We start from the raw sequence: 26,579 nt of genomic DNA on the forward strand, positions 1-26,579 counted from the left end.
GGCCTTGCTGATGATGCTCCATCTTGTCACTGCTGATTTCTGCCTGCCTACCATCATGTTTACTGCCTACCATAATGTTCCTTACTATATGGCTGCTACTGCCATCATGTAACTGCTGCCATCATGTCTGTAAAATTAGCTCTACAAAATTTCCAGACTTTATGGCAAAATGTATTATGTACGAAACGCTCGTTCATTGGGTAATATGATACTTTGTGCTGTCACCAAAATAATTGTTTGCCATGCTGTCTAAACAGTGTCTGCTGACGGCAAACAATGATTCGGTAAGGGGATGAGCGATGGCATTTGTGATTGCTACTCCCCATACTGTGAACGAGATCTCTGCATGCAAATGCAGTGTTCTCCTTCACTGACGAGCAGGCATTTGCCTGGAATGAACCCTTCCTTCCCGACAATCACCTGCTAAATTGTTAAAGGGGCCTTTAGTCATAATGAGTGATACCAAAGTACATCCTTTTTTCTGAGACATTTTTTTACGTGCAGATGCAATATTTTATAACAGAAAATTTCATTTGCATTGTTTTCTCATCAAGAGAAACATGTTACTATTTGCAAGCTACGAGCTCTGCACCAAATGGGACGACTGTAATAAATGTAACCTGATTTTAAAACATTCTACACATTAAGTATTTGAATGTCCTAATCATCAGCAAATGCAAGGATGTCAAGCAGATGTTATTTTCCTTAGAAACATAGAGATGTCTGGAATAGAGCAACTCATATATTAGAACCTATGGTATGATAGGTCTTATTTTTCTCATAAATTCCACTTATATATTATTTACGTATTTGCTTCTGCAATGCATTCTGGGAAGGGCATTGTGCCCTTTATGTCATTAAGGTCACTGAATGTAGAAATCAAACTGCAGAAGGCTATGTGTGAAATGCATTTCAGGTGATGGATGGCAAATAAACTGAAAGTGACCAGATAGGAATGCATCAGTAAAACTAAACCTAATTGCTATGAGCCTTTTTTACTTGTATTTGCACACTATCAAAATTAAAAGTTTCTATCTCACACACCAGTATCATTGTCACAAATTAACATATTGCGGATCTTCTGACTCAAACTGACTGCCTCATAATGTTTTATGAGGCATTTAGTTCCTATCTGACATTATCATATGAGTACAGTAAAATAGACCCACTTTTATATAAGAACTGACTGCATCATAAAACGCTATTGCAGTTACAGTTGCAAGAAAAAGTATGTGAACCCTTTGGAATGATATGGATTTCTGCTCAAATTGGTCATAAAATGTAATCTGACAATTACAGTCTGCTTAAACTAATAACACACAAGCAATTGAATGTTACCGTGTTTTTATTGAACACCATGCAGGTGGAAAAAGTATGTGAACCCTTGAATTTAATAACTAGTTAAACCTCTTTTGCCAGCAATAACTTCAACCAAGCGTTTCCTGTAGTTGCAGATCAGACGTGCACAACGGTCAGGAGTAATTCTTTCGGTTCAGCAATATTCTTGGGATGTCTGGTGTGAATCACTTTCTTGAGGTCATGCCACAGCATCTCAATCGGGTTAAGGTCCAGTTTGTGGGAGATGATCAGGAAGTACTGAATATGGGCAGCTCTTTAGGAGCCTGTGACTTTTTAACAAAAACTTCGCATAGAACTTGTGACTTTTCATGAGTCTTGTAATGTCTGTAGGTAGGGACAGACACAGACAGTGAGCCCTGACCTGGAACCCACCCCACTTTACCTACCTACTTGCAGCTCAATGCCTAGGTATCAAGACAGCAACTGGTCGACAGTCCCTACACACAGGGAAAGTTGTAAGAAAATGTGTCAGAAAGAGGCAGACAATATAATACAAAAACTATAGACAGTAGTCAAAAAACAAGTCCAATTGAATCCAAGAACCAGGAACCTAGCTAGTAATCCCAAACAAGACTATTGCTGCCACTTGTATATGAACAGGAAGGGGTAGAGCATGGAGTCCCTGAATCAGAACCTGAAAGGTCATTACTTGGTGCTCCATTATTAAGAAACACCAGCACACAGGAATAGAGCAGCTAAGCAATCATCCCACTGCTAGTTTCCTCCAGCAAACCCCCGCTGTTGCTAAGGACGCTGTCAAATCACCAGGAGGGCATGGATTAGCAACAGGTCTCTCCCAATGCGGTCTCACCGTTGGAGCCCGGACAGGTACGTTTGTGATACGTTTATATTTGTTTGGGGTACACTTACAACATCGCTTATATTTGCACCTTTTTTCTGATAACATACTCATATGTGATGGTCCTAACACAACTATGTTAACCATGCCCACTTTTCTTGTCAGATTTCTATTTTGGTGTGAATAGGTGCATTGGTATATGATATATGTGCAAACTATTATTAAACTATTATTACTATTAAAGTTCATTATTGTGACAGTTTGCACTACTTTTTTGGGTACAGATTGATTGATAAATCTCCCCCTATGAGTCCACCTGGCAGTTATATCATGCAACATTATTTACAGTCAGGTCCATAAATATTGGGACATTGACACAATTCTAACATTTTCGGCTCTATATACCACCACAATGGATTTGAAATGAAACAAACAAGATGTGCTTTAACTGCAGACTGTCAGCATTAATTTGAGGGTATTTGCATCCAAATCAGGTGAACGGTGTAGGAATGACAACAGTTTGCATATGTGCCTCCCACTTGTTAAGTGACCAAAAGTAATGGGACAATTGGCTTCTTTGCTGTTCCATGGCCAGATGTGTGTTATTCCCACATTATCCCAATTACAATGAGCAGACAAAAGGTACAGAGTTTATTTCAAGTGTGCTATTTGCTTTTGGAATCTGTTGCTGTCAACTCTCAAGATGAGATCCAAAGAGCTGTCACTATCAGTGAAGCAAGCCATCATTAGGCTGAAAAACAAACAAAACAAACCCATCAGAGAGATAGCAAAAACATTAGGCGTGGTCAAAACAACTGTTTGAAACATTCTTAAAAAGAAGGAAGGCACCGGTGAGCTCAGCAACATCAAAAGACCCGGAAGACCACGGAAAGCAACTGGTGGATGACCGAAGAATTCTTTCCCTGGTGAAGAAAACACCCTTCATAACAGTTGGCCAGATCAAGAACACTCTCCAGGAGGTAGGTGTATGTGTGTCAAAGTCAACAATCAAGAGAAGACTTCACCAGAGTGAATACAGAGGGTTCTATACAAGATGTAAACCCGTGGCCAGTCATGTCCCAGGCGGTAGCTCTACCCACTAGGCTACCGTCTCTCCTTGGACTATTCTCTAGCTAACTTCTATTACCTCTCTTGTCCTTGCCTTGACCTGCTGATTATTCAAATCTCTTGCACCTGCTACTTCCCTATAAAACCCAGCCCTTGAACCCAGCCCTTTGCTGGTTATTGTGCCTCCAAGCCTGTAGCAAGCTTCCTCTCTGTTCCTCCACCACTATCCACCACGATTTACCATTGTTGCCAACCCGGACCGTTTGACGTCGCTGATTTGCCGCCTGCATCGACTCACTGCTTATCATCGACCACACCTCCGTCTACTCCTGCTGTTACCTCCCTGCTATCTCTGCTGCCGACCCGGACTGACCGACCACGCTACCTGCCTCCTGCTTCCGTGGGCCTTTGCCACTGGACTCCATACTTCCAGCTCGGGTGTCCTCTTACTCAGGTAAGCCTCGATTAACACTACCATCCATAACAGTGAGCCTCAAAAATAGGAAGAACAGATTAGAGTTTGCCAAACAACATCTAAAAAAAGCCTTCACAGTTCTGGAACAACATCTTATGGACAGATGAGACCAAGATCAACTTGTACCAGAGTGATGGGAAGAGAAGAGTATGGAGAAGGAAAGGAACTGCTCATGATCCTAAGCATACCACCTCATCAGTGAAGCATGGTGGTGGTAGTGTCATGGCGTGGGCATGTATGGCTGCCAATGGAACTGATTTATTGATGATGTGCCTGCTGACAAAAGCAGCAGGATGAATTCTGAAGTGTTTCGGGCAATATTATCTTCAGCCAAATGCTTCAGAACTCATTGGACGGCGCTTCACAGTGCAGATGGACAGTGGCCCAAAGCGTACTGCAAAAGCAACCAAAGATTTTTTTAAGGGAAAGAAGTTGAATGTTATCCAATGGCCAAGTCAAAGACCTGACCTGAATCCGATTGAGCATGCATTTCACTTGCTGAAGACAAAACTGAAGGGAAAATGCCCCAAGAACAATCAGGAACTGAAGACAGTTGCAGTAGAGGTCTGGCAGAGCATCACCAGGGATGAAACCCAGTGTCTGGTGATGTCTATGCATTCCAGACTTCAGGCTGTAATTGACTGCAAAATATTTGCAACCAAGTATTAAAAGTGAAAGTTTGATTTATGATTATTATGTCCCATTACTTTTGGTCCTGTAACAAGTGGGAGGCACATATGCAAACTTTTGTAATTCCTACACCGTTCACCTGATTTGGATGTAAATACCATCAAATTAAAAGCTGACAGTCTGCAGTTAAAGCACATCGTGTTTGTTTAATTTCAAATCCATTGTGGTGGTGTATAGAGCCAAAAATTTTAGAATTGTGTCAATGTTCCAATATTTATGGACCTGACTGTATATCATAATAACAAGCTATGTATCAGGCAGTGGATTCACTAACCATGACCCTAGTTGAATGATTTTTATTTAAGTGTGTACAAAAAGGAATTCCCTAAATATAAATCATAGATGTTAAATTGTCAATAGTAATCTTTCTCTATCCACAGATAAGTAATTTATATGTTCTATATTATTCAAGTCAATTTCCAGTGAATTACTATTAAGTGGCTTCTTTGTTGAAATGGTACTTACTCAACTGTGTATCAATGTGACTTATAAGACCTTTATCATCACTGGCTTCATTCCCAGAAATTCCTTTTGTCCTCTCCTTAACTGTAATTATATTTATTTTAGTATTCTATTACTCAGTTTATCCTATTATTTCTCAGCCTACAACATGCTAAAGACCAATTGCTTGAAACCACTGCATGTAAAGTTGCATGGTATTTATCCACCGGTATATTAATGTACTTATTTATAGGGTAATAAATGACTGTTTAGTCTTAGCATCTGGAGCTTAGGATTCTGAAGCATATTATTGGGTAAAAAGCTGGGTGATATAAAAGTATTGTACTGCATTTTTTTTTTAACTATTGCATTATATATAGAGTTGAGCGAACACCTGGATGTTTGGGTTCGAGAAGTTCGGCCGAACTTCCCGGAAATGTTCGGGTTCGTCCCGAACCCGAACCCCATTGAAGTCAATGGGGACCCGAACTTTTCGGCACTAAAACGGCTGTAAAACAGCCCAGGAAAGGGCTAGAGGGCTGCAAAAGGCAGAAACATGTAGGTAAATCCCCTGCAAACAAATGTGGATAGGGAAATGAATTAAAATAAAAATTAAATAAATAAAAATTAACCAAAATCAATTGGAGAGAGGTCCCATAGCAGAGAATCTGGCTTCCCGTCACCCACCACTGGAACAGTCCATTCTCAGATATTTAGGCCCCGGCACCCAGGCAGAGGAGAGAGGTCCCATAACAGAGAATCTGGCTTCATGTCAGCAGAGAATCAGTCTTCATGTCATAGCAGAGAATCAGGCTTCACGTCACCCACCACTGCAACAGTCCATTTTCATAAGTTTAGGCCCAGCACCCAGGCAGAGGAGAGAGGTCTCGTAACAGAGGATCTGGCTTCATGTCAGCAGAGAATCAGTCTACATGTCATAGCAGAGAATCAGGCTTCATGTCACCCACCACTGCAACAGTCCATTGTCATAAATTTAGGCCCAGCACCCAGGCAGAGGAGAGAGGTCCCGTAACAGACAATCTGGCTTCATGTCAGCAGAGAATCAGTCTGCATGTCATAGCAGAGAATCAGGCTTCACGTCACCCACCACTGCAACAGTCCATTGTCATGTATTTAGGCCCAGCACCCAGGCAGAGGAGAGAGGTCCTGTAACAGATAATCTGGCTTCATGTCAGCAGAGAATTAGTCTGCATGTCATAGCAGAGAATGAGGCTTCACGTCAGCCACCACTGCAACAGTCCATTGGCATATATTTAGGCCCAGCACCCAGGCAGAGGAGAGAGGTCCCGTAACAGACAATCTGGCTTCATGTCAGCAGAGAATTAGTCTGCATGTCATAGCAGAGAATGAGGCTTCACGTCAGCCACCACTGCAACAGTCCATTGGCATATATTTAGGCCCAGCACCCAGGCAGAGGAGAGAGGTCCCGTAACAGACAATCTGGCTTCATGTCAGCAGAGAATCAGTCTGCATGTCATAGCAGAGAATCAGGCTTCACGTCACCCACCACTGCAACAGTCCATTGTCATAAATTTAGGCCCAGCACCCAGGCAGAGGAGAGAGGTCCCGTAACAGACAATCTGGCTTCATGTCAGCAGAGAATTAGTCTGCATGTCATAGCAGAGAATGAGGCTTCACGTCAGCCACCACTGCAACAGTCCATTGGCATATATTTAGGCCCAGCACCCAGGCAGAGGAGAGAGGTCCCATAACAGACAATCTGGCTTCATGTCAGCAGAGAATTAGTCTGCATGTTATAGCAGAGAATGAGGCTTCACGTCAGCCACCACTGCAACAGTCCATTGGCATATATTTAGGCCCAGCACCCAGGCAGAGGAGAGAGGTCCCGTAACAGACAATCTGGCTTCATGTCAGCAGAGAATTAGTCTGCATGTCATAGCAGAGAATGAGGCTTCACGTCAGCCACCACTGCAACAGTCCATTGGCATATATTTAGGCCCAGCACCCAGGCAGAGGAGAGAGGTCCCGTAATAGACAATCTGTCTTCATGTCAGCAGAGAATTAGTCTGCATGTCATAGCAGAGAATGAGGCTTCACGTCAGCCACCACTGCAACAGTCCATTGGCATATATATAGGCCCAGCACCCAGGCAGAGGAGAGAGGTCCCGTAACAGACAATCTGGCTTCATATCAGCAGAGAATTAGTCTGCATGTCATAGCAGAGAATGAGGCTTCACGTCAGCCACCACTGCAACAGTCCATTGGCATATATTTAGGCCCAGCACCCAGGCAGAGGAGAGAGGTCCCGTAACAGACAATCTGGCTTCATGTCAGCAGAGAATCAGTCTGCATGTCATAGCAGAGAATGAGGCTTCACGTCAGCCACCACTGCAACAGTCCATTGTCAGATATTTAGGCCCAGCACCCAGGCAGAGGAGAGAGGTCCCGTAACAGAGGATCTGGCTTTATGTCAGCAAAGAATTAGTCTGCATGTCATAGCAGAGAATCAGGCTTCACGTCACCCAACATTGGAACAGTCCATTGGCATATATTTAGGCCCTGGCACCCAGACAGAGGAGAGGTTCATTCAACTTTGGGTAGTCTCGCAATATAATGGTAAAATGAAAATAAAAATAGGATTGAATGAGGAAGTGCCCTGGAGTCCAATAATATATGGTTAAGGGGAGGTAGTTAATGTCTAATCGGGACAAGGGACGGACAGGTCCTGTGGGATCCATGCCTGGTTCATTTTTATGAACGTCAGCTTGTCCACATTGGCTGTAGACAGGCGGCTGCGTTTGTCTGTAATGACACCCCCTGCCGTGCTGAATACACGTTCAGACAAAACGCTGGCTGCCGGGCAGGCCAGCACCTCCAAGGCATAAAAGGCTAGCTCTGGCCACGTGGACAATTTATAGACCCAGAAGTTGAATGGGGCCGAACCATCAGTCAGTACGTGGAGGGGTGCGCACACGTACTGTTCCACCATGTTAGTGAAATGTTGCCTCCTGCTAACATGTTGCGTATAAGGTGGTGGTGCAGTTAGCTGTGGCGTGCTGACAAAACTTTTCCACATCTCTGCCATGCTAACCCTGCCCTCAGAGGAGCTGGCCGTGACACAGCTGCCTTGGCGACCTCTTGCTCCTCCTCTGCCTTCGCCTTGGGCTTCCACTTGTTCCCCTGTGACATTTGGGAATGCTCTCAGTAGTGCATCTACCAACGTGCGCTTGTACTCGCGCATCTTCCTATCACGCTCCAGTGCAGGAAGTAAGGTGGGCACATTGTCTTTGTAGTGTGGATCCAGCAGGGTGGCAACCCAGTAGTCCGCACAGGTTAAAATGTGGGCAACTCTGCTGTCGTTGCGCAGGCACTGCAGCATGTAGTCGCTCATGTGTGCCAGGCTGCCCAGGGGTAAGGACAAGCTGTCCTCTGTGGGAGGCGTATCATCATCATCCTGCCTTTCCCCCCAGCCACGCACCAGTGATGGACCCGAGCTGCGTTGGGTGCCACCCCGCTGTGACCATGCTTCATCCTCATCTTCCTCCACCTCCTCCTCATCCTCGTCCTCCAGTAGTGGGCCCTGGCTGGCCACATTTGTACCTGGCCTCTGCTGTTGCCAAAAACCTCCCTCTGAGTCACTTCGAAGAGACTGGCCTGAAAGTGCTAAAAATGACCCCTCTTCCTCCTCCTCCTCCTCCTGGACCACCTCCTCTTCCATCATCGCCCTAAGTGTTTTCTCAAGGAGACTTAGAAGTGGTATTGTAACGCTGATAACGGCGTCATCGCTACTGGCCATGTTGGTGGAGTACTCGAAACAGCGCAACAGGGCACACAGGTCTCGCATGGAGGCCCAGTCATTGGTGGTGAAGTGGTGCTGTCCTGTAGTGCGACTGACCCGTGCGTGCTGCAGCTGAAACTCCACTATGGCCTGCTGCTGCTCGCACAGTCTGTCCAGCATGTGCAAGGTGGAGTTCCACCTGGTGGGCACGTCGCATATGAGGCGGTGAGCGGGAAGGCCGAAGTTACGCTGTAGCGCAGACAGGCGAGCAGCAGCAGGATGTGAACGCCGGAAGCGCGAATAGACGACCCGCACTTTATGCAGCAGCTCTGACATGTCGGGGTAGTTGTGAATGAACTTCTGCACCACCAAATTCAGCACATGCGCCAAGCAAGGGATGTGCGTCAAATTGGCTAGTCCCAGAGCTGCAACGAGATTTCGCCCATTATCGCACACCACCAGGCCGGGCTTGAGGCTCACCGGCAGCAACCACTCGTCGGTCTGTTGTTCTATACCCCGCCACAACTCCTGTGCGGTGTGGGGCCTGTCCCCCAAACATATGAGTTTCAGAATGGCCTTCTGACGTTTACCCCGGGCTGTGCTGAAGTTGGTGGTGAAGGTGTGTGGCTGACTGGATGAGCAGGTGGAAGAAGAGGAGGAGGAAGCCGAGAAGGAGGAGGTGGCAACAGGAGGCAAAGAATGTTGCCCTGCGATCCTTGGCGGCGGAAGGACGTGCGCCAAACAGCTCTCCGCCTGGGGCCCAGCTGCCACTACATTTACCCAGTGTGCAGTTAGGGAGATATAGCGTCCCTGGCCGTGCTTACTGGTCCACGTATCTGTGGTTAGGTGGACCTTGCTACAGATGGCGTTGCGCAGTGCACACTTGATTTTATCGGATACTTGGTTGTGCAGGGAAGGCACGGCTCTCTTGGAGAAGTAGTGGCGGCTGGGAACAACATACTGTGGGACAGCAAGCGACATGAGCTGTTTGAAGCTGTCTGTGTCCACCAGCCTAAATGACAGCATTTCATAGGCCAGTAGTTTAGAAATGCTGGCATTCAGGGCCAGGGATCGAGGGTGGCTAGGTGGGAATTTACGCTTTCTCTCAAATTTTTGTGAGATGGAGAGCTGAACGCTGGCGTGTGACATGGTTGGGACGCTTGGTGACGGAGGTGGTGGTGGTGGTGTTGGTGGTACATCCCCTGTTTGCTAGGTGGCAGGTGCCAACGTTCCTCCAGAGGCGGAGGAAGAGGCCGAGGCGGCAGCAGCAGAAGAGGCCGAGGCGGCAGCTTCAGAAGAGGTAGCAGGGGGAGCCTGAGTGACTTCCTTGGTTTTAAGGTGTTTACTCCACTGCAGTTCATGCTTTGCATGCAGGTGCCTGGTCATGCAGGTTGTGCTCAGGTTCAGAACGTTAATGCCTCGCTACAGGCTCTGATGGCACAGCGTGCAAACCACTCGGGTCTTGTCGTCAGCACATTGTTTGAAGAAGTGCCATGCCAGGGAACTCTTTGAAGCTGCCTTTGGGGTGCTCGGTCCCAGATGGCGGCGGTCAGTAGCAGGCGGAGTCTCTTGGTGGCGGGTGTTCTGCTTTTGCCCACTGCTCCCTCTTTTGCTACGCTGTTGGCTCGGTCTCACTACTGCCTTTTTTCCTCCGAACTGTGAAAGTCAGTGGCACGACCTTCATTCCATGTGGGGTCTAGGACCTCATCGTCCCCTGCATCGTCTTCCACCCAGTCTTGATCCCTGACCTCCTGTTCAGTCTGCACACTGCAGAAAGACGCAGCAGTTGGCACCTGTGTTTCGTCATCATCAGAGACGTGCTGAGGTGGTATTCCCATGTCCTCATCATCAGGAAACATAAGTGGTTGTGCGTCAGTGCATTCTATGTCTTTCACCGCTGGGGAAGGGCTAGGTGGATGCCCTTGGGAAACCCTGCCAGCGGAGTCTTCAAACAGCATAAGAGACTGCTGCATAACTTGAGGCTGAGACAGTTTCCCTGGTATGCATGGGGGTGATGTGACAGACTGATGGGGTTGGTTTTCAGGCGCCATCTATGTGCTTTCTGCAGAAGACTGGGTGGGAGATAATGTGAACGTGCTGGATCCACTGTCGGCCACCCAATTGACTAATGCCTGTACCTGCTCAGGCCTTACCATCCTTAGAACGGCATTGGGCCCCACCATATATCGCTGTAAATTCTGGCGGCTACTGGGACCTGAGGTAGTTGGTACACTAGGACGTGTGGATGTGGCAGAACGGCCACGTCCTCTCCCAGCACCAGAGGATCCACTAACACCACCACGACCATGTCCACGTCCGCGTCCCTTACTAGATGTTTTCCTCATTGTTATGGTTCACCACAACAACAAAAATATTATTTGGCCCAATGTATTGTATTCAAATTCAGCGGGATATAAATTTGAGGCCTAGTATTTAGGCGCTGGGTGACCGGTATGGATTTAGTGACAGAATTAGACTTGGAAATGCACAGTAGCGTGTGTGTGAAGTTATTCTGAATGACCCTATGTGCACCTTGAATATTATATACCCTTTTAGGGATAGATTTCAAATAGCTCTGATATAGCAGAAACCACTAAATTATGAAATTGCTAAATTGGGAATTGTATTTCAACCCAGAACAAAACATGTGCTTTGACGGACACTAAATAACTTTCCCATCCACAACAGGACAGCGGTAACGAGAGATTTAGCGGGATATAAATTTGAGGCCTAGTATTTAGGCGCTGGGTGACCGGTATGGATTTAGTGACAGAATTAGACTGGGATATGGCCAAAAAATAACCACACTATTGCTGGTTAAATGCACTTGGTGTGACAGCTTGACCAACCACACTACTGAGGGTTAAATGCACTTGGTGACGGGCGCAGCTTGCCCCTGATTTAGTATATGGCCAAAAAATGAACAGACTATTGCTGGTTAAATGCACTTGGTGACGGGCGCAGCTTGCCCCTGATTTAGTATATGGCCAAAAAATGAACAGACTATTGCTGGTTAAATGCACTTGGTGTGACAGCTTCACCCTGATGTAGGCTTTAGCCAAAAAACAACCACACCATTGAGGGTTAAATGCACTTGGTGACAGGCGCAGCTTGCCCCTGATGTAGTATATGGCCAAAAAATGAACAGACTATTGCTGGTTAAATGCACTTGGTGTGACAGCTTGACCAACCACACTACTGAGGGTTAAATGCACTTGGTGACGGGCGCAGCTTGCCCCTGAAGTAGTATATGGCCAAAAAATGAACAGACTAATGCTGGTTAAATGCACTTGGTGTCACAGCTTGACCAACCACACTACTGAGGGTTAAATGCACTTGGTGACGGGCGCAGCTTGCCCCTGATGTAGTATATGGCCAAAAAATGAACAGACTATTGCTGGTTAAATGCACTTGGTGACGGGCGCAGCTTGCCCCTGATTTAGTATATGGCCAAAAAATGAACAGACTATTGCTGGTTAAATGCACTTGGTGTGATAGCTTGACCAACCACACTACTGAGGGTTAAATGCACTTGGTGACGGGCGCAGCTTGCCCCTGATGTAGTATATGGCCAAAAAATAAACAGACTATTGCTGGTTAAATGCACTTGGTGTGACAGCTTCACCCTGATGTAGGCTTTAGCCAAAAAACAACCACACCATTGAGGGTTAAATGCACTTGGTCGCAGCTTGGATGCACTTGGTCGCAGCACCGCACAAGACACAAAATGGCCGCCGATCACCCCAGAAAAAAGTGACTGACAAACGGTCTGGGCAGCCTAAAAACAGTGAGCAATTGAGTATCAGCAGATCAATGATCCACAGCTGCAGATCGATCAAATAATCAAGTGCTTTGGAGGAGTTAATCTGCCTAATCTCGCCCTACTGTCGCAGCCGCAACCTCTCCCTACGCTAATCAGAGCAGAGTGACGGGCGGCGCTATGTGACTCCAGCTTAAATAGAGGCTGGGTCACATGGTGCTCTGGCCAATCACAGCCATGCCAATAGTAGGCATGGCTGTGACGGCCTCTTGGGGCAAGTAGTATGACGCTTGTTGATTGGCTGCTTTGCAGCCTTTCAAAAAGCGCCAAGAAAGCGTCGCAAAAGCGCCAAGAAAGCGACGAACACCGAACCCGAACCCAGACTTTTACGAAAATGTCCGGGTTCGGGTCCGTGTCACGGACACCCTAAAATTCGGTACGTACCCGAACTATACAGTTCGAGTTCGCTCATCCCTAATTATATATATATATATATATATATATATATATATATATACACAGTACAGACCAAAAGTTTGGACACACCTCATTCAAAGAGTTTTCTTTATTTTCATGACTATGAAAATTGTAGATTCACACTGAAGGCATCAAAACTATGAATTAACACATGTGGAATTATATACATAACAAAAAAGTGTGAAACAACTGAAAATGTCATATTCTAGGTTCTTCAAAGTAGCCACCTTTTGCTTTGATTACTGCTTTGCACACTCTTGGCATTCTCTTGATGAGCTTCAAGAGGTAGTCACCTGAAATGGTCTTCCAACAGTCTTGAAGGAGTTCTCTTCACTCTGCGGTCCAGCTCACCCCAAACCATCTCAATTGGGTTTAGGTCCGGTGACTGTGGAGGCCAGGTCATCTGGCGCAACACCCCATCACTCTAGTTCATGGTCAAATAGCCCTTACACAGCCTGGAGGTGTGTTTGGGGTCATTGTCCTGTTGAAAAATAAATGATGGTCCAACTAAACGCAAACCGGATGGAATAGCATGCCGCTGCAAGATGGTGTGGTAGCCATGCTGGTTCAGTATGCCTTCAATGTTGAATAAATCCCCAACAGTGTCACCAGCAAAGAACCCCCACACCATCACACCTCCTCCTCCATGCTTCACGTTGGGAACCAGGCATGTAGAGTCCATCCGTTCAGCTTTTCTGCGTCGCACAAAGACACGATGGTTGGAACCAAAGATCTCAAATTTGGACTCATCAGACCAAAGCACAGAATTCCACTGGTCTAATGTCCATTCCTTGTGTTTAGTTGGACAAGTCTTTTCTGCTTGTTACCTGTCCTTAGCAGTGGTTTCCTAGCAGATATTCTACCATGAAGGCCCGATTCACACAGTCTCCTCTTAACAGTTGTTCTAGAGATGTGTCTGCTGCTAGAACTCTGTGTGGCATTGACCTGGTCTCTAATAGTGTTGATCACAAATATTCGAATTTCAAATTTTTATCGCGAATATAGGTACTTTGAAAATTCGCAAATATTTCGAATATAGTTATATGTATTCGTAATTTCTAATATTCGAAAAAAATATCCATTTTTTTTCCGATTTTTTTATTTTATTTATTTTTTATCAGTACACATAATCCCTCCCTACTTCTAGCTTGTGGGCCAATAAGAAGGCTGCAATATACTTGACTTTAGGAGTAGTAGTGTTTGCGCATTTTGCTCTATATTATTTTTTTTGAATATTCGCTATATTGCTATATATTATTGTTTTAGAATATTACGAATAATCGAAAAAACGAAGTTATAGCAATATAGGGAATATTCTCCAAAAAATTATATGGAGCAATTTAGCTAATATAGTGCTATAATCTTTTTTTTATAGTTGTAATTTTTTTCAAATCTGAACTTCAGATGAGAAAAAAATTGCAACTATTAGACAAAGAAGATTATAGCACTATATTAGCGTAATTGCTCTATATTTGTTTTTTGAATATTTGCTATATATTTGTGTTTTAGAATATAAGGAATATTCGAAAAAATGAAGTCATAGCAATATAGTAAATATTCGAAAAAAACTAATATAGAGCAATTTAGCTAATACAGGTCCTTCTAAAAAAATTTGCATATTGTGATAAAGTTCATTATTTTCTGTAATGTACTGATAAACATTAGACTTTCATATATTTTAGATTCATTACACACCAACTGAAGTAGTTAAAGCCTTTTATTGTTTTAATATTGATGATTTTGGCATACAGCTCATGAAAACCCAAATTTAAAAAAATTAGCATATTTCATCCGACCAATAAAAGAAAAGTGTTTTTAATACAAAAAAAGTCAACCTTCAAATAATTATGTTCAGTTATGCACTCAATACTTGGTCGGGAATCCTTTTGCAGAAATGACTGCTTCAATGCGGCGTGGCATGGAGGCAATCAGCCTGTGGCACTGCTGAGGTGTTATGGAGGCCCAGGATGCTTCGATAGCGGCCTTAAGCTCATCCAGAGTGTTGGGTCTTGCGTCTCTCAACTTTCTCTTCCCAATATCCCACAGATTCTCTATGGGGTTCAGGTCAGGAGAGTTGGCAGGCCAATTGAGCCCAGTAATACCATGGTCAGTAAACCATTTGCCAGTGGTTTTGGCACTGTGAGCAGGTGCCAGGTCGTGCAGAAAAATGAAATCTTCATCTCCATAAAGCTTTTCAGCAGATGGAAGCATGAAGTGCTCCAAAATCTCCTGATAGCTAGCTGCATTGACCCTGCCCTTGATAAAACACAGTGGACCAACACCAGCAGCTGACATGGCACCCCAGACCATCACTGACTGTGGGTACTTGACACTGGACTTCAGGCATTTTGACATTTCCCTCTCCCCAGTCTTCCTCCAGACTCTGGCACCTTGATTTACGAATGACATGCAAAATTTGCTTTCATCCGAAAAAAGTACTTTGGACCACTGAGCAACAGTCCAGTGCTGCTTCTCTGTAGCCCAGGTCAGGGGCTTCTGCCGCTGTTTCTGAGGAATGCGGCACCTGTAGCCCATTTCCTGCACACGCCTGTACACGGTGGCTCTGGATGTTTCTACTCCAGACTCAGTCCACTGCTTCCGCAGGTCCCCCAAGGTCTGGAATCGGTCCTTCTCCACAATCTTCCTCAGGGTCCGGTCACCTCTTCTCGTTGTGCAGCGTTTTCTGCCACACTTTTTCCTTCCCACAGACTTCCCACTGTGGTGCCTTGATACAGCACTCTGGGAACAGCTTATTCGTTCAGAAACTTCTTTCTGTGTCTTAATGATGGCCTTCTGGACAGCTTTTGCAGGTGTTTAGAGTTTAGTTGATTCAGATGATTAGGTTAATAGCTCGTTTAGAGAACCTTTTCATGATATGCAAATTTTTTTAGATAGGAATTTGGGGTTTTCATGAGCTGTATGCCAAAATCATCAATATTAAAACAATAAAAGGCTTTAACTACTTCAGTTGGTGTGTAAAGAATCTAAAATATATGAAAGTCTAATGTTTATCAGTACATTACAGAAAATAATGAACTTCATCACAATATGCTAATTTTTTTAGAAGGACCTGTATAGTGCTATAATCTTCTTTGTCTAATAGTTGTAATTTTTTTTCTCATCTGAAGTTCACATTGGAAAAAGAAATTACAACTATAAAAAAAAAGATTATAGCACTATATTAGCTTAATTGCTCTACATTCATTTTTTTTCGAATATTCGCTATATTGCTATATATTCTTGTTTTAGAATATTATGAATATTCGAAAAAACTAAGTTATAGCAATATAGCGAATATTCAAATCGAATATAGAGCAATTTAGCTAATATAGTGCTATAATCTTCTTTGTCTAATAGTTGTAAGTTGAAAAATTCACAACAAAAAATTTGAATCGGAAAATTCGAATTATGAAAATTTGCATATTACACAATCATTACCTTAGCCATTTTTCGAGTAAAAAAAAAAATTGTGAATATTCGAATTTGCGAATATTCGCTGAATATTCTAAAAAATATTCACAAAATATTGCGAATTCGAATATGACCCCTGCCGCTCATCACTAGTCTCTAATCTGAGCTGCTGTTAACCTGCGATTTCTGAGGCTGGTGACTCGGATGAACTTATCCTCCACAGCAGAGGTGACTCTTGGTCTTCCTTTCCTGGGGCGGTCCGCATGTGAGCCAGTTTCTTTGTAGCGCTTGATGGTTTTTGTGACTGCACTTGGGGACACTTTCAAAGTTTTCCCAATTTTTCGGACTGACTGACCTTCATTTCTTAAAGTAATGATGGCCACTTGTTTTTCTTTACTTAGCTGCTTTTTTTCTGGCCATAATACAAATTCTAACAGTCTATTCAGTAGGACTAGTAGCTGTGTATCCACCTGACTTCTCAACAACGCAACTGATGGTCCCAACCCCATTTATAAGGCACGAAATCCCACTTATTAAACCTGACAGGGCACACCTGTGAAGTGAAAACCATTTCAGGTGACTACCTCTTGAAGCTCATCAAGAGAATGCCAAGAGTGTGCAAAGCAGTAATCAAAGCAAAAGGTGGCTACTTTGAAGAACCTAGAATGTGACATATTTTCAGTTGTTTCACACTTTTTTGTTATGTATATAATTCCACATGTGTTAATTCATAGTTTTGATGCCTTCAGTGTGAATCTACAATTTTCATAGTCATGAAAATAAAGAAAACTTTTGGTCTGTACTGTATATATATATATATATATATATATATATATATATATATGTTATTTTACTTGTAAATAATATTTGGCTACATATTTAGCATTGATTATACAAGTAGTTGTGTAGAGCAGGGACCATGTAAATTATAAGGGCAGATATTATACAAAATAAGAATGTAAGCAAGTGTATATTCTACATTTAATGGTTTAGAGCGAAATTGCTCCTTGAGTAATTTATTTATTTTTATTTCTTAAGTTGTGACCATAAACCTGCTTTCGAATGCAGTGTCTGTTGAACCAATGCTTATCTGATAAACTGTGATAAAGAGGCCTGACTGGAAAAGAAGTCATAGCAAAATTACAGATAAAACCCCAAAGTGGCAAGTGCTTTATTACTAGAGTGGTATGCAATCCTGGGTAATCTGGTCTGCCAACAATAGACTGCAGGCTTAGAAGTGTTTCCGCTATATTGTTTTATGACATGCTATCTTGGAATATGTAAATAAGTTATTTGTTTTTCCTCAGTACTGCAGGAAACCAGCAGTGTTATATTAATTCCCAAAGTTATCATGCCCCACAGTAATCTACGGTATATGTTTACAGTCAGTGGGATTTCTTCAGGCTACATCTTGTCAAGTTTTCATCATGATACCATTAGTTTGTTGCTAGCGCCATTCCACGTTAATTTGCTTAATGTCTACCTTCTAAATTTTCCTGTAAACCAAAAAGTTGTTTGCAAACTTTTAGTAATATAAATTCCTTCTATTATTCCAGGCCCAACAAATCATCATAGCCAGTCAACACTTCGGCCTCCGCTTCCTCCTCCTCACAATCACACTCTCTCTCATCACCATTCTTCTGCAAATTCTCTAAATAAGAATTCCCTTACCAACCGAAGAAACCAGATTCATGCACCAGCACCAGCTCCAAATGATATGGCCACAACTCCAGAATCAGTTCAGCTTCAGGACAGCTGGGTACTCAACAGCAATGTTCCACTGGAAACCAGGTACAGTGTATATCCTAGAATAAGGTACAAGTCAAGGATTCTTTTTTGTTTGTTTGTTTTTAGTCACTTCTGTGGGAGAGATTTCAAATTCCACTTTTTATTTTCCAAAAGAGCTGTGAAAAATGAAAGGTGGACTCTGATTTGATTCTATGGGCAACTAAGCCAGTTCTACTTTACACCAGTTTGACAAATCTCCCCTGTAGCTATTATTATACGATCTGAGAGCACAGAAGCAGAACTGGATCCATTTCTCTAGTCGTTGGTTTCATGTAAATGGGATTTTCCTCCTTTTGTACTATCAGTGGTTATGTTTTGTCAGTTAATCAGACTGGAACACTGCTTTAGGATCCATTACCATGTCCACAAAATGGGTCCAGATTGTTGCAGAACAGATCTGGACCCATTCATTTTCAATGGGGCCGGAAAAGATGCGGACAGCACACAGTGTGCTGTCCGCATCCGCACTTCTGTTCTGCAAAAAATTTAATATGTCCTATTCTTGTCTGCAGACTTGGACATGAAAAGGCATTTCTATTTAAAGTGCCGGCCATGTGCGGTCCGCAAAATGTCGAATGCACATCGCTGGAGGCTGTGTTTTGCGGATCAGCAATTTGTGGACCTCAAAACACTTGAGGACATTTGAATGGACCCTTACTGTGCTGGTACCTCCAGTGTAGTTTGTTCATAAAGAAAGAAAATATGGATCAACAGCCCTGCACCTCTTATACAATCATTGATCTTTTTTAAATATGTTTATCAAATTACAATTATTGGAGGCTTAATATCCAAGAGCCATTTTGGAAAAAAACAAACATTTTATGGGACTGATTGTGAGAAAGCTAAAAATCTGCTACAGAATATTTTCCAGTATGCAGGTGAGGGGTTACAGTATCTGTCCTTCCCCAGAGGAATGAATATTGGTGGGATCAAGTGACTGGGCAGTTTTGCTCCAATTGTTATTAGTATTTTTGATATAGTTTTGCCAGCTTGACCTTGCGGAGCCATTATTCTCTTACTTAGTGAGTTCTGCAGGCACCAATACAGCTAAAGTAACTTTCCAGGGAAAGTACATTACCAAAAAACACTGATATTTTTTAACTCATTTTTTAATTGAGTAATGTCTCAAATGCTGAAATGTAGAACCAGAGCTATGCAGTAACAACGACTTACTGCAAATGTGGAAGGCTTTGATTTAAATTTTAACACTACCATACATTAAAAAATAAATTTAATCCAAATAGTGACTGCCATAAAAAATTAAAATAAAATAAAATTCCCAGTGCCAGAATTGAAATTTTGGGCACTTTACCTTCCCCAAAGTTGAAAGTAACCCAAAATTGCAAAAAATAAATAAACTGAATATGACTACACAAAGCTAAATTTATACATCATTAAAACTTATCAAAACTATATTTGGTATCGCCATTATTTACTGACGTGCAGAATAAGGTTATGTCTTGTCATTTTTACCTCATAGTGAATGTCATAAAAACAAAGCCCAACAAACAATTGTGAAATGGTGAATGTCATAAAAACATAAAAAAAACTCTGTGTTGCTCAGCAATAGCCCCAAAACCTGACAGATCTAGAGGAGATCTGTGTGGAGGAGTGGGCCGAAATCCCTGTTACAGTGTGTGAAAACCTGGTCAAGAACTACAGGAAACGTTTGACCTCTGTAATTGCAAACAAAGGCTTCTGTACCAAATATTAACACAGATTTTCTCAGGTGTTTAAATACTTATGTTCAGCAGTGCAAGACAAATACATTCTTTAAAAATAATACAATGTGATTTCCTGAATTTTATTTTTAAATTCTCAGAGCGAGAATGCACTTACAATGTGAATTTCAGACCCCTCCATGATTTCTAAGTGGGAGAACTTGCAAAATCACAGGGTGTTCAAATACTTCTGTTCCTCACTGTATGGCAAATGTAGGGTCTTTAAACATTGCATCAACTCAGAAGCTGAGTGGGCATCATAGCAGACTGTGGCATTTAAGGGGTCAATTACCAGGAGTGCAGCACTCCTGATAACTGAAATGTTCCCCCACAATAAGATTGCTGGAACCAATAGTTGCTATGGCAGTCTCAGGCCTTCTAATGGTTCTGAGGCCTATCATAGGAAGGCAAATATCAAGTGCTGCCTGATAGGAACATAGTAAATTTCTTATAGGCTGCAATGGTAAATCATTGCATTCTATGGGAGAAACGCTAAGATGACGACATGTTATAGTACACTAGGGGGACAAAAAGTGAAAGAAAATTAAACAGTTTTTAAACTGTAAAGGGGGAATATTAATCACCAATATTATGCAAATATCGATAATTAATATTCATAAATAGGAGCCGCCTATTGATGACTCCGCCTATTTATGCCTTTATATAATAATAACACAATACTTTTGCTATGCTTTACACTAATCATTACGCTAACTGCATGTGTCTTACTAAACTAACTATCGTTAACAACAACGCGTTACACGGATAGTTGTACATAAAACACAGTATTTATTAATACCTAATACACTAAGCACGCAATACACTAACAATACCTCACTAAATATACAATCCTAAACTACACGTTCCCAAATTCCACCCATAAACTATTTATACAATTCACACATACAAGTAATATTAACAACCCACCCATCTAGTTCTATACTATCCCTATGGGGTACGCCGAGGGGTTAAACACAACAATAGCTCTGCAGGGGTTAATACCTGCAGGCCAAGAAATACAGGGTAAAAGGATTGTTTGCAGAGCAGAGGCATGCTCCACAGAGTACAGCAGGGTAGGGGTTGAGGACAGCAGCAATGCTGCTGAGGTTACTGTAGGGGTTAATGGTAAGGGTATCACGGGCACAGAATCAGGGGCACAAAATCAGGGGTGTAAGGGTTAAATCAGGGGATCAGGGGCACAAAATACCAGCAGGGGAGCTGGGGTTCTGGCAGGGAAGGGGTTGAGGCAGGGCTTAACAAGGGGGATCAGGATAGTGGTATGGATCGTTGGTGGGATAGGGGATGCTCAGCAGGGCAGGGTAAAGGGTTAATCAATGGGGGGATAGGGGTTGATACTTATTCCAGCCAGCGGGAAGTCGCAGAGAGGCCGGTCAGGGTCCTTCAGGAGGGGGGGTCCGGTCACGGCCTAAGCGCAGGAAGCGCTCTCCTCTCCAGGTCAGTGGGGGGGGTCCAGCTTTCCTTGAGCGCCAATCGCGCTCTGGGGTCCAGTCGGGCTCTTCAGCCGGAGGGGGCGGGAGCCGCGCTGTACTGAGCGCCGATTGAGCTCTCAAGGTGGGGGCCCGATCCTATCCTCTTCCGGAGCGCAGGACGCGCTCTCCTCAAAGTGGGGGGCCCTGATCCTCACTCTCTGAGTGCCAGGGCCGCCGGATATTTAACCCCGGCAGCCCGCACTCCCGCGCCGCCCACCAGGGGGCATGCGCCCGCCCATCATCCACGTGGGCCGGCGCAGTGATATGAGGTTACTGCGCCGGCCCGCACATCGAGGACGTGCGGCAGCCAACAGGCGGGAGATGCCTTTGATCTCCCGTCTGTAGCCTCTAGCATTCCGGACAGCGAGATGTTAATTTCGCTGCCGGAATGCGCATAATAGAAGGAGGGGAGGCTTCTCCCCTTCTTCTATCATGCATAATTATCTCCAATGGCGCTGGAGATAATTAGAACAAAGGACTCAGATTCTGTTGAACCTCAGTCCTTTGTAGTCATCAGGATGACCGGACCTTTGTCCGGTCATTCTGATGCAATCAACCAGATTCTATCAGTGTGAATGCTTGGGGCACATTCAGACTTATGCACCTGGTTGCAGATATTGGGGCATGTATCTTATTATTATAAGGGGGATCTACAAGGGCACATATATATTATAAGGGGGCACAACCCATACATTATAAGGGGGCACGGCCCCTACATTACAAGGGGGCACGGCCATATATAAATATATACACATGTACACTAAGGGGGCACATATTTCCCACAGGGGCCACCATGAGCCCCTGGGGATCACCATGGGCAGACGTGCGCAGATGCTGGGCACATCTGCGCACATCGTCCCATGATGCTGTGGTAATGTATGCATATATTCCATACATGCCCGCATGTGTTTGCAGGCATGCATGGATATATATGCATACGTCTCAACCCTTCCTCAACATAAACATTATAAAAAAAAAATAATAATAATTCTGCATTTTAAAAATAAAAACAAACAATAAAAAATGAATATCTTTAGTATTGCTATATCGCAAAATGTTCCTACTATTAAAATATAAAAGTATTTATCCCTTATGGTGAACGGCGTAATGAAGTAAAAAATAAGTCTTATTCACTATTTTTTGGTGACTTTGCCAAAGTTTAATAAAAAAAAGGTATAGAAAAAGTTACACACCCTCAAATTATTTCAATAATAACTAAAGATTACATCTAAAAAAATAAGCCCTTATACAGCTCTCTAAACAAAAATATAAACATTTTGGGTGATCGGAATATAACAATGTAATGAAGTTTTTAGAAGTATTAAAACACAAGAAAAATATATAAATGTGGCATTTCAGTAAGCATACAAACCTGCAGTTCTGACAGCATAAACATGAAAAAAAAACTGGCATAATTGTGTTTTTTTCTAATTCCACTCCAATTAGAATTTTCTTCCAGCTTCTCACTTCATCATATGCAAAGTTAAATGGTGCCATTAGAAAATACAACTTGTTTCAATAAAAAAACAAGCCCTGATATGGCTATGTGGATTGAAAATTTAAAATATTATGGCTAGAGATGGGTTATGGAAAATTCAATTTGGTTGCATTGGCAAATTTCACACAGAAATTTGCTTTATGACAAATTATTTTGTCACAAAGGTCATTTCTTTGTATGTAGCAGAGGCAATGACGGGAAATGGCGAAGCCCCCTGTCATTGTACCCCTTGGATGCTGCATTCATCAGTGATCGTGGCATCTGAGACTACCATTTAGGCCTTTCAGGGATTATTCAGGGTTAAAAAAATATATATATACATACTCACCTCACCCATTTGCACTTGAAGAGGTCATCATGGCCATCTTGATTGAAGACACCGCATGAAATCTCACATGGTGACGTCATATGTCAGTGCGCAAGAGATTTCACAGGGTATCTTCAATCAAGATGACCATGATGGCCTCTTCACGTGCAAATGGATGAGATGAGTATGTATTTTTTTGTGTTTACCGCCATTTCAGAGAAAATGGATTCATTACTCTGAAGCACGAGGAAATCCAGCTTCGCTTCCTCAGGACCGAAGCCAAATACGGCTTCAAATTTAAGAGGTTTTCCAAAAAATGTATTAGCCAATGGAAGCATGGTCACATGACCCTTATCAGCCAATAGAAGCTCGCAGGCCGTTAGCCTCCACATGCAGTTTTACTCCAGGTTTCTATAACAACCCAGCCATTTTTCTTCACTGCTGTAAGTCAGCTTTAAAATAAATCTATCACAGGATAATCACTATTGAAATAAAGCCGTAGCCTAATAGCACTTAGTAAATTTTTTCCAGATGTTCCTTTGTTCCATCAATAGATGTTTTTTATCCTCTGACAATCCAGTTTATTTGGTAGGCAAAGGAGCCAGTAAGGTGCTCAGTGAGGTGTCGTTCTGGCAGGAAGGAGACCAGGCATGCCTCCACCCACCCCTCCTACATCACATTACCATAACTCTGCCCCCAGCATGAGGGCATGCCTGGGCTCCTTCCTGCAACAGTAACGCCCCTCTTGGCACCTTACTGGCTCATTTGCATACCAAATAAACAGGATTTTCAGAAGATAAAAAACATATATTGCGGCCCACAGTCCAAGAAGATATAAGTGAAGGACATGAAGATGTGGAGTCACTGTAGGTAGAAATACATCGAGGCAAGAACAATAATAAAATACTAATAGGAGTTTATTATAAACCACCTAATATACCAGAGTCCACAGAAAATCTGCTACTAAACGAGATAGACAAGGCAACAGATCATAATGAGGGTGTTATTATGGGGGACTTCAACTACCCAGACATAGATTGGGAAACTGAAACCTGCACATCTCATAAAGGAAACAGGTTCTTGGCAATAACCAAAGACAATTACCTTTCCCAACTGGCTCAGGACCCAACTAGAGGGACAGCCATCCTGGACTTAGACTAATAGACCTGACAGAACAACAGATGTGTAGGTCGGGGGACACCTGGGAAATAGTGACCATAAAGTAATAACTTTCCAATTGTCATTCAAAATAGTGTTTCTTCAGGGAGGAACAAAAATACTGAACTTCAAAAAAGCTAAATTTAGCCAAATAAGACATGCCATAGGCCTAACTAACTGGGACAAAGTTCTCAAAAATAAAAATACAGTCACAAAATGGGATATTTTTAAAAGCATCCTAAAATCTAAGTGAGAGGTACATACCTTATGGGAATAAAAGGTTAAGTTACAAGAAAAAAACAATGTGGATAAATAGAACTATAAAGAAAGCAATAAATTACCAAAAAAAGCATTTAAATCATGAAAACAGGAGGGTAGCGAGGAAGCACTGAAAAATTATAAGGAAAAAAAATACAATATGTAAAAAACAAATAAAAGCAGCCAAACTAGAGACAGATAGTGTCGATCACGAATATTCAAATTTTGTGAATCTCTAGAATATAGTGACATATATTCATAATGTCGAATATTTAAGATTTTCAGTACACATGATCCCTCTCTGCTTCTAGCTTGTGGGCCAATAAGGCTGCAATATCTTTGACTTTAGGAGTAGTGTTGATTGCAAATTTTCATAATGCAATTTTTAATTGCAAATTTTTAAATGCCGATTTCCGCAATCAAAAAAATAATGACTAGAGATAACAAATTCTCGAATTTGCAAAATATCACAAGTTCGAATATTGCCCCTCCCACTCATCCCTAGAGACAGAGATTAATTGCCAAAGAGAGCAAAACTAAACCTAAAATGTTATTTAATTATATAAATGGTAAAATGCAGTTGCAAAGACCGGTGAGGAGAAAGCAAAGCTATTAAAATATTTTTTTCTCCACTGAGGAAAATAAACTTTCGGATGAAATGCAGAATGTAAAAGTAAATTCCCCATTAAAAGTGCCCTGTCTGACCCAGAAAGAAGAACAGTGGTGGCTTAAAAATGTTAAAATAGACAAATCGCCAGGACCAGATGGCATGCACCGCCATATCCTAAGAGAATTAAGTAATGTCATAGCCAGACCCTTATTTCTGATATTTGAGGACTCTATACTGACAGGGAGTGTTCCACAGGATTGGCAGATAGAAATTGTGGTGCCAATATTCAAAAAGGAGTCCAAAAACAGAGCCCGGAAACTATAGGCCGGTAAGTTTAACATCTGTCATTTGTAAACTGTTTGAAGGTTTTATAAGAGATGCTAATTTGGAGTACCTCAATGAAAATAAGCAAATAACGCCTTATCAGCATGGCTTCATGAGGGATCGGTCATGTAAAATTAATTTAATCAGTTTCTATGAGGAGGCAAGTTCTAGACTTAACAGTGGTGAATCAATGGATGTCGTATATCTGGACTTCTCCAAAGCATTTGACACTGTACCACATGAAAGGTTAGTATATCAAATAAGAATGCTTGGACTGGGAGAAAATATCTGTATGTGGATAAGTAACTGGCTCAGTAATAGAAAACAGAGGGTGGTTATATTTGTACACACTCAGATTGGGTCAATGTCACTAGTAGAGTACCTCAGGGGTCAGTATTGAGCCCTATTGTCTTCAATATATTTATTAATAATCTTGTAGAAGGCTTGCACAATAAAATATAAATTTTTGCAGATGACACTAAACTGTATAAAGTAATTAACACAGAAGAGGACAGTATACTGCTACAGAGGGATCTTGATAGATTGGAGGCTTGGGCAAAGAAGTGGCTGATGAGGTTCAACACTGACAAATGTAAGGTTATGCACATGGGAAGGAATAATGCAAGTCATCAGTACATGCTAAATGGTAAAATACTGGGTAACACTGACATGGAAAAGGACCTAGGAATTCTAGTGAACAGCAAACTAAGCTGTAGATACCAGTGTCAGGCAGCTGCTGCTAAGGCCAATAAGATAATGGGTTGCATCAAAAGGGGCATCGATGCCTGTGATGAGAACATAGTCCTGCCACTTTACAAATCACTAGTCAGACCGCACATGGAGTACTGTGTACAGTTCTGGGCTCCTGTGAACAAGGCAGACATAGCAGAGCCGGCGAGGGTTCAGAGGAGGGCAACGAAAGTAATAACTGGAATGGGGGGACTACAGTACCCGGAAATATTATCAAAATGAGGGTTATTCACTTTAGAAAAAAGACAACTGAAGGGAAGATCTAATAACTCTGTATTAATATATCAGGGGTCAGTACAGAGATCTCTCCCATCATCTATTTATCCCCATGACTGTGACAAGGGGACATCCTCTGCATCTGGAGGAAAGAAGGTTTGTACACAAATATAGAAGAGGATTATTTACAGTAAGAGCAGTGAGACTTCTGGAACTCTC

At 42.7% G+C, this 26,579-nt stretch overlaps 1 protein-coding gene across 1 annotated transcript in view; it reads left to right on the forward strand.

Annotated features, from left to right (window-relative positions):
* Positions 1–26,579, forward strand: part of TENM2 (teneurin transmembrane protein 2) — a 3,034,822-nt gene that overhangs the window by 924,148 nt on the left and 2,084,095 nt on the right. The window contains exon 4 of the mRNA XM_044277356.1: positions 17,797–18,031. Coding sequence (XP_044133291.1) covers positions 17,797–18,031 — 235 coding nt within the window. The remainder of the gene's footprint in view (positions 1–17,796; positions 18,032–26,579) is intronic.

The sequence above is a fragment of the Bufo gargarizans genome, chromosome 2 (genome assembly GCF_014858855.1).
Source record: "Bufo gargarizans isolate SCDJY-AF-19 chromosome 2, ASM1485885v1, whole genome shotgun sequence".
In the NCBI taxonomy this organism is placed as follows: Eukaryota; Metazoa; Chordata; class Amphibia; order Anura; family Bufonidae; genus Bufo; species Bufo gargarizans.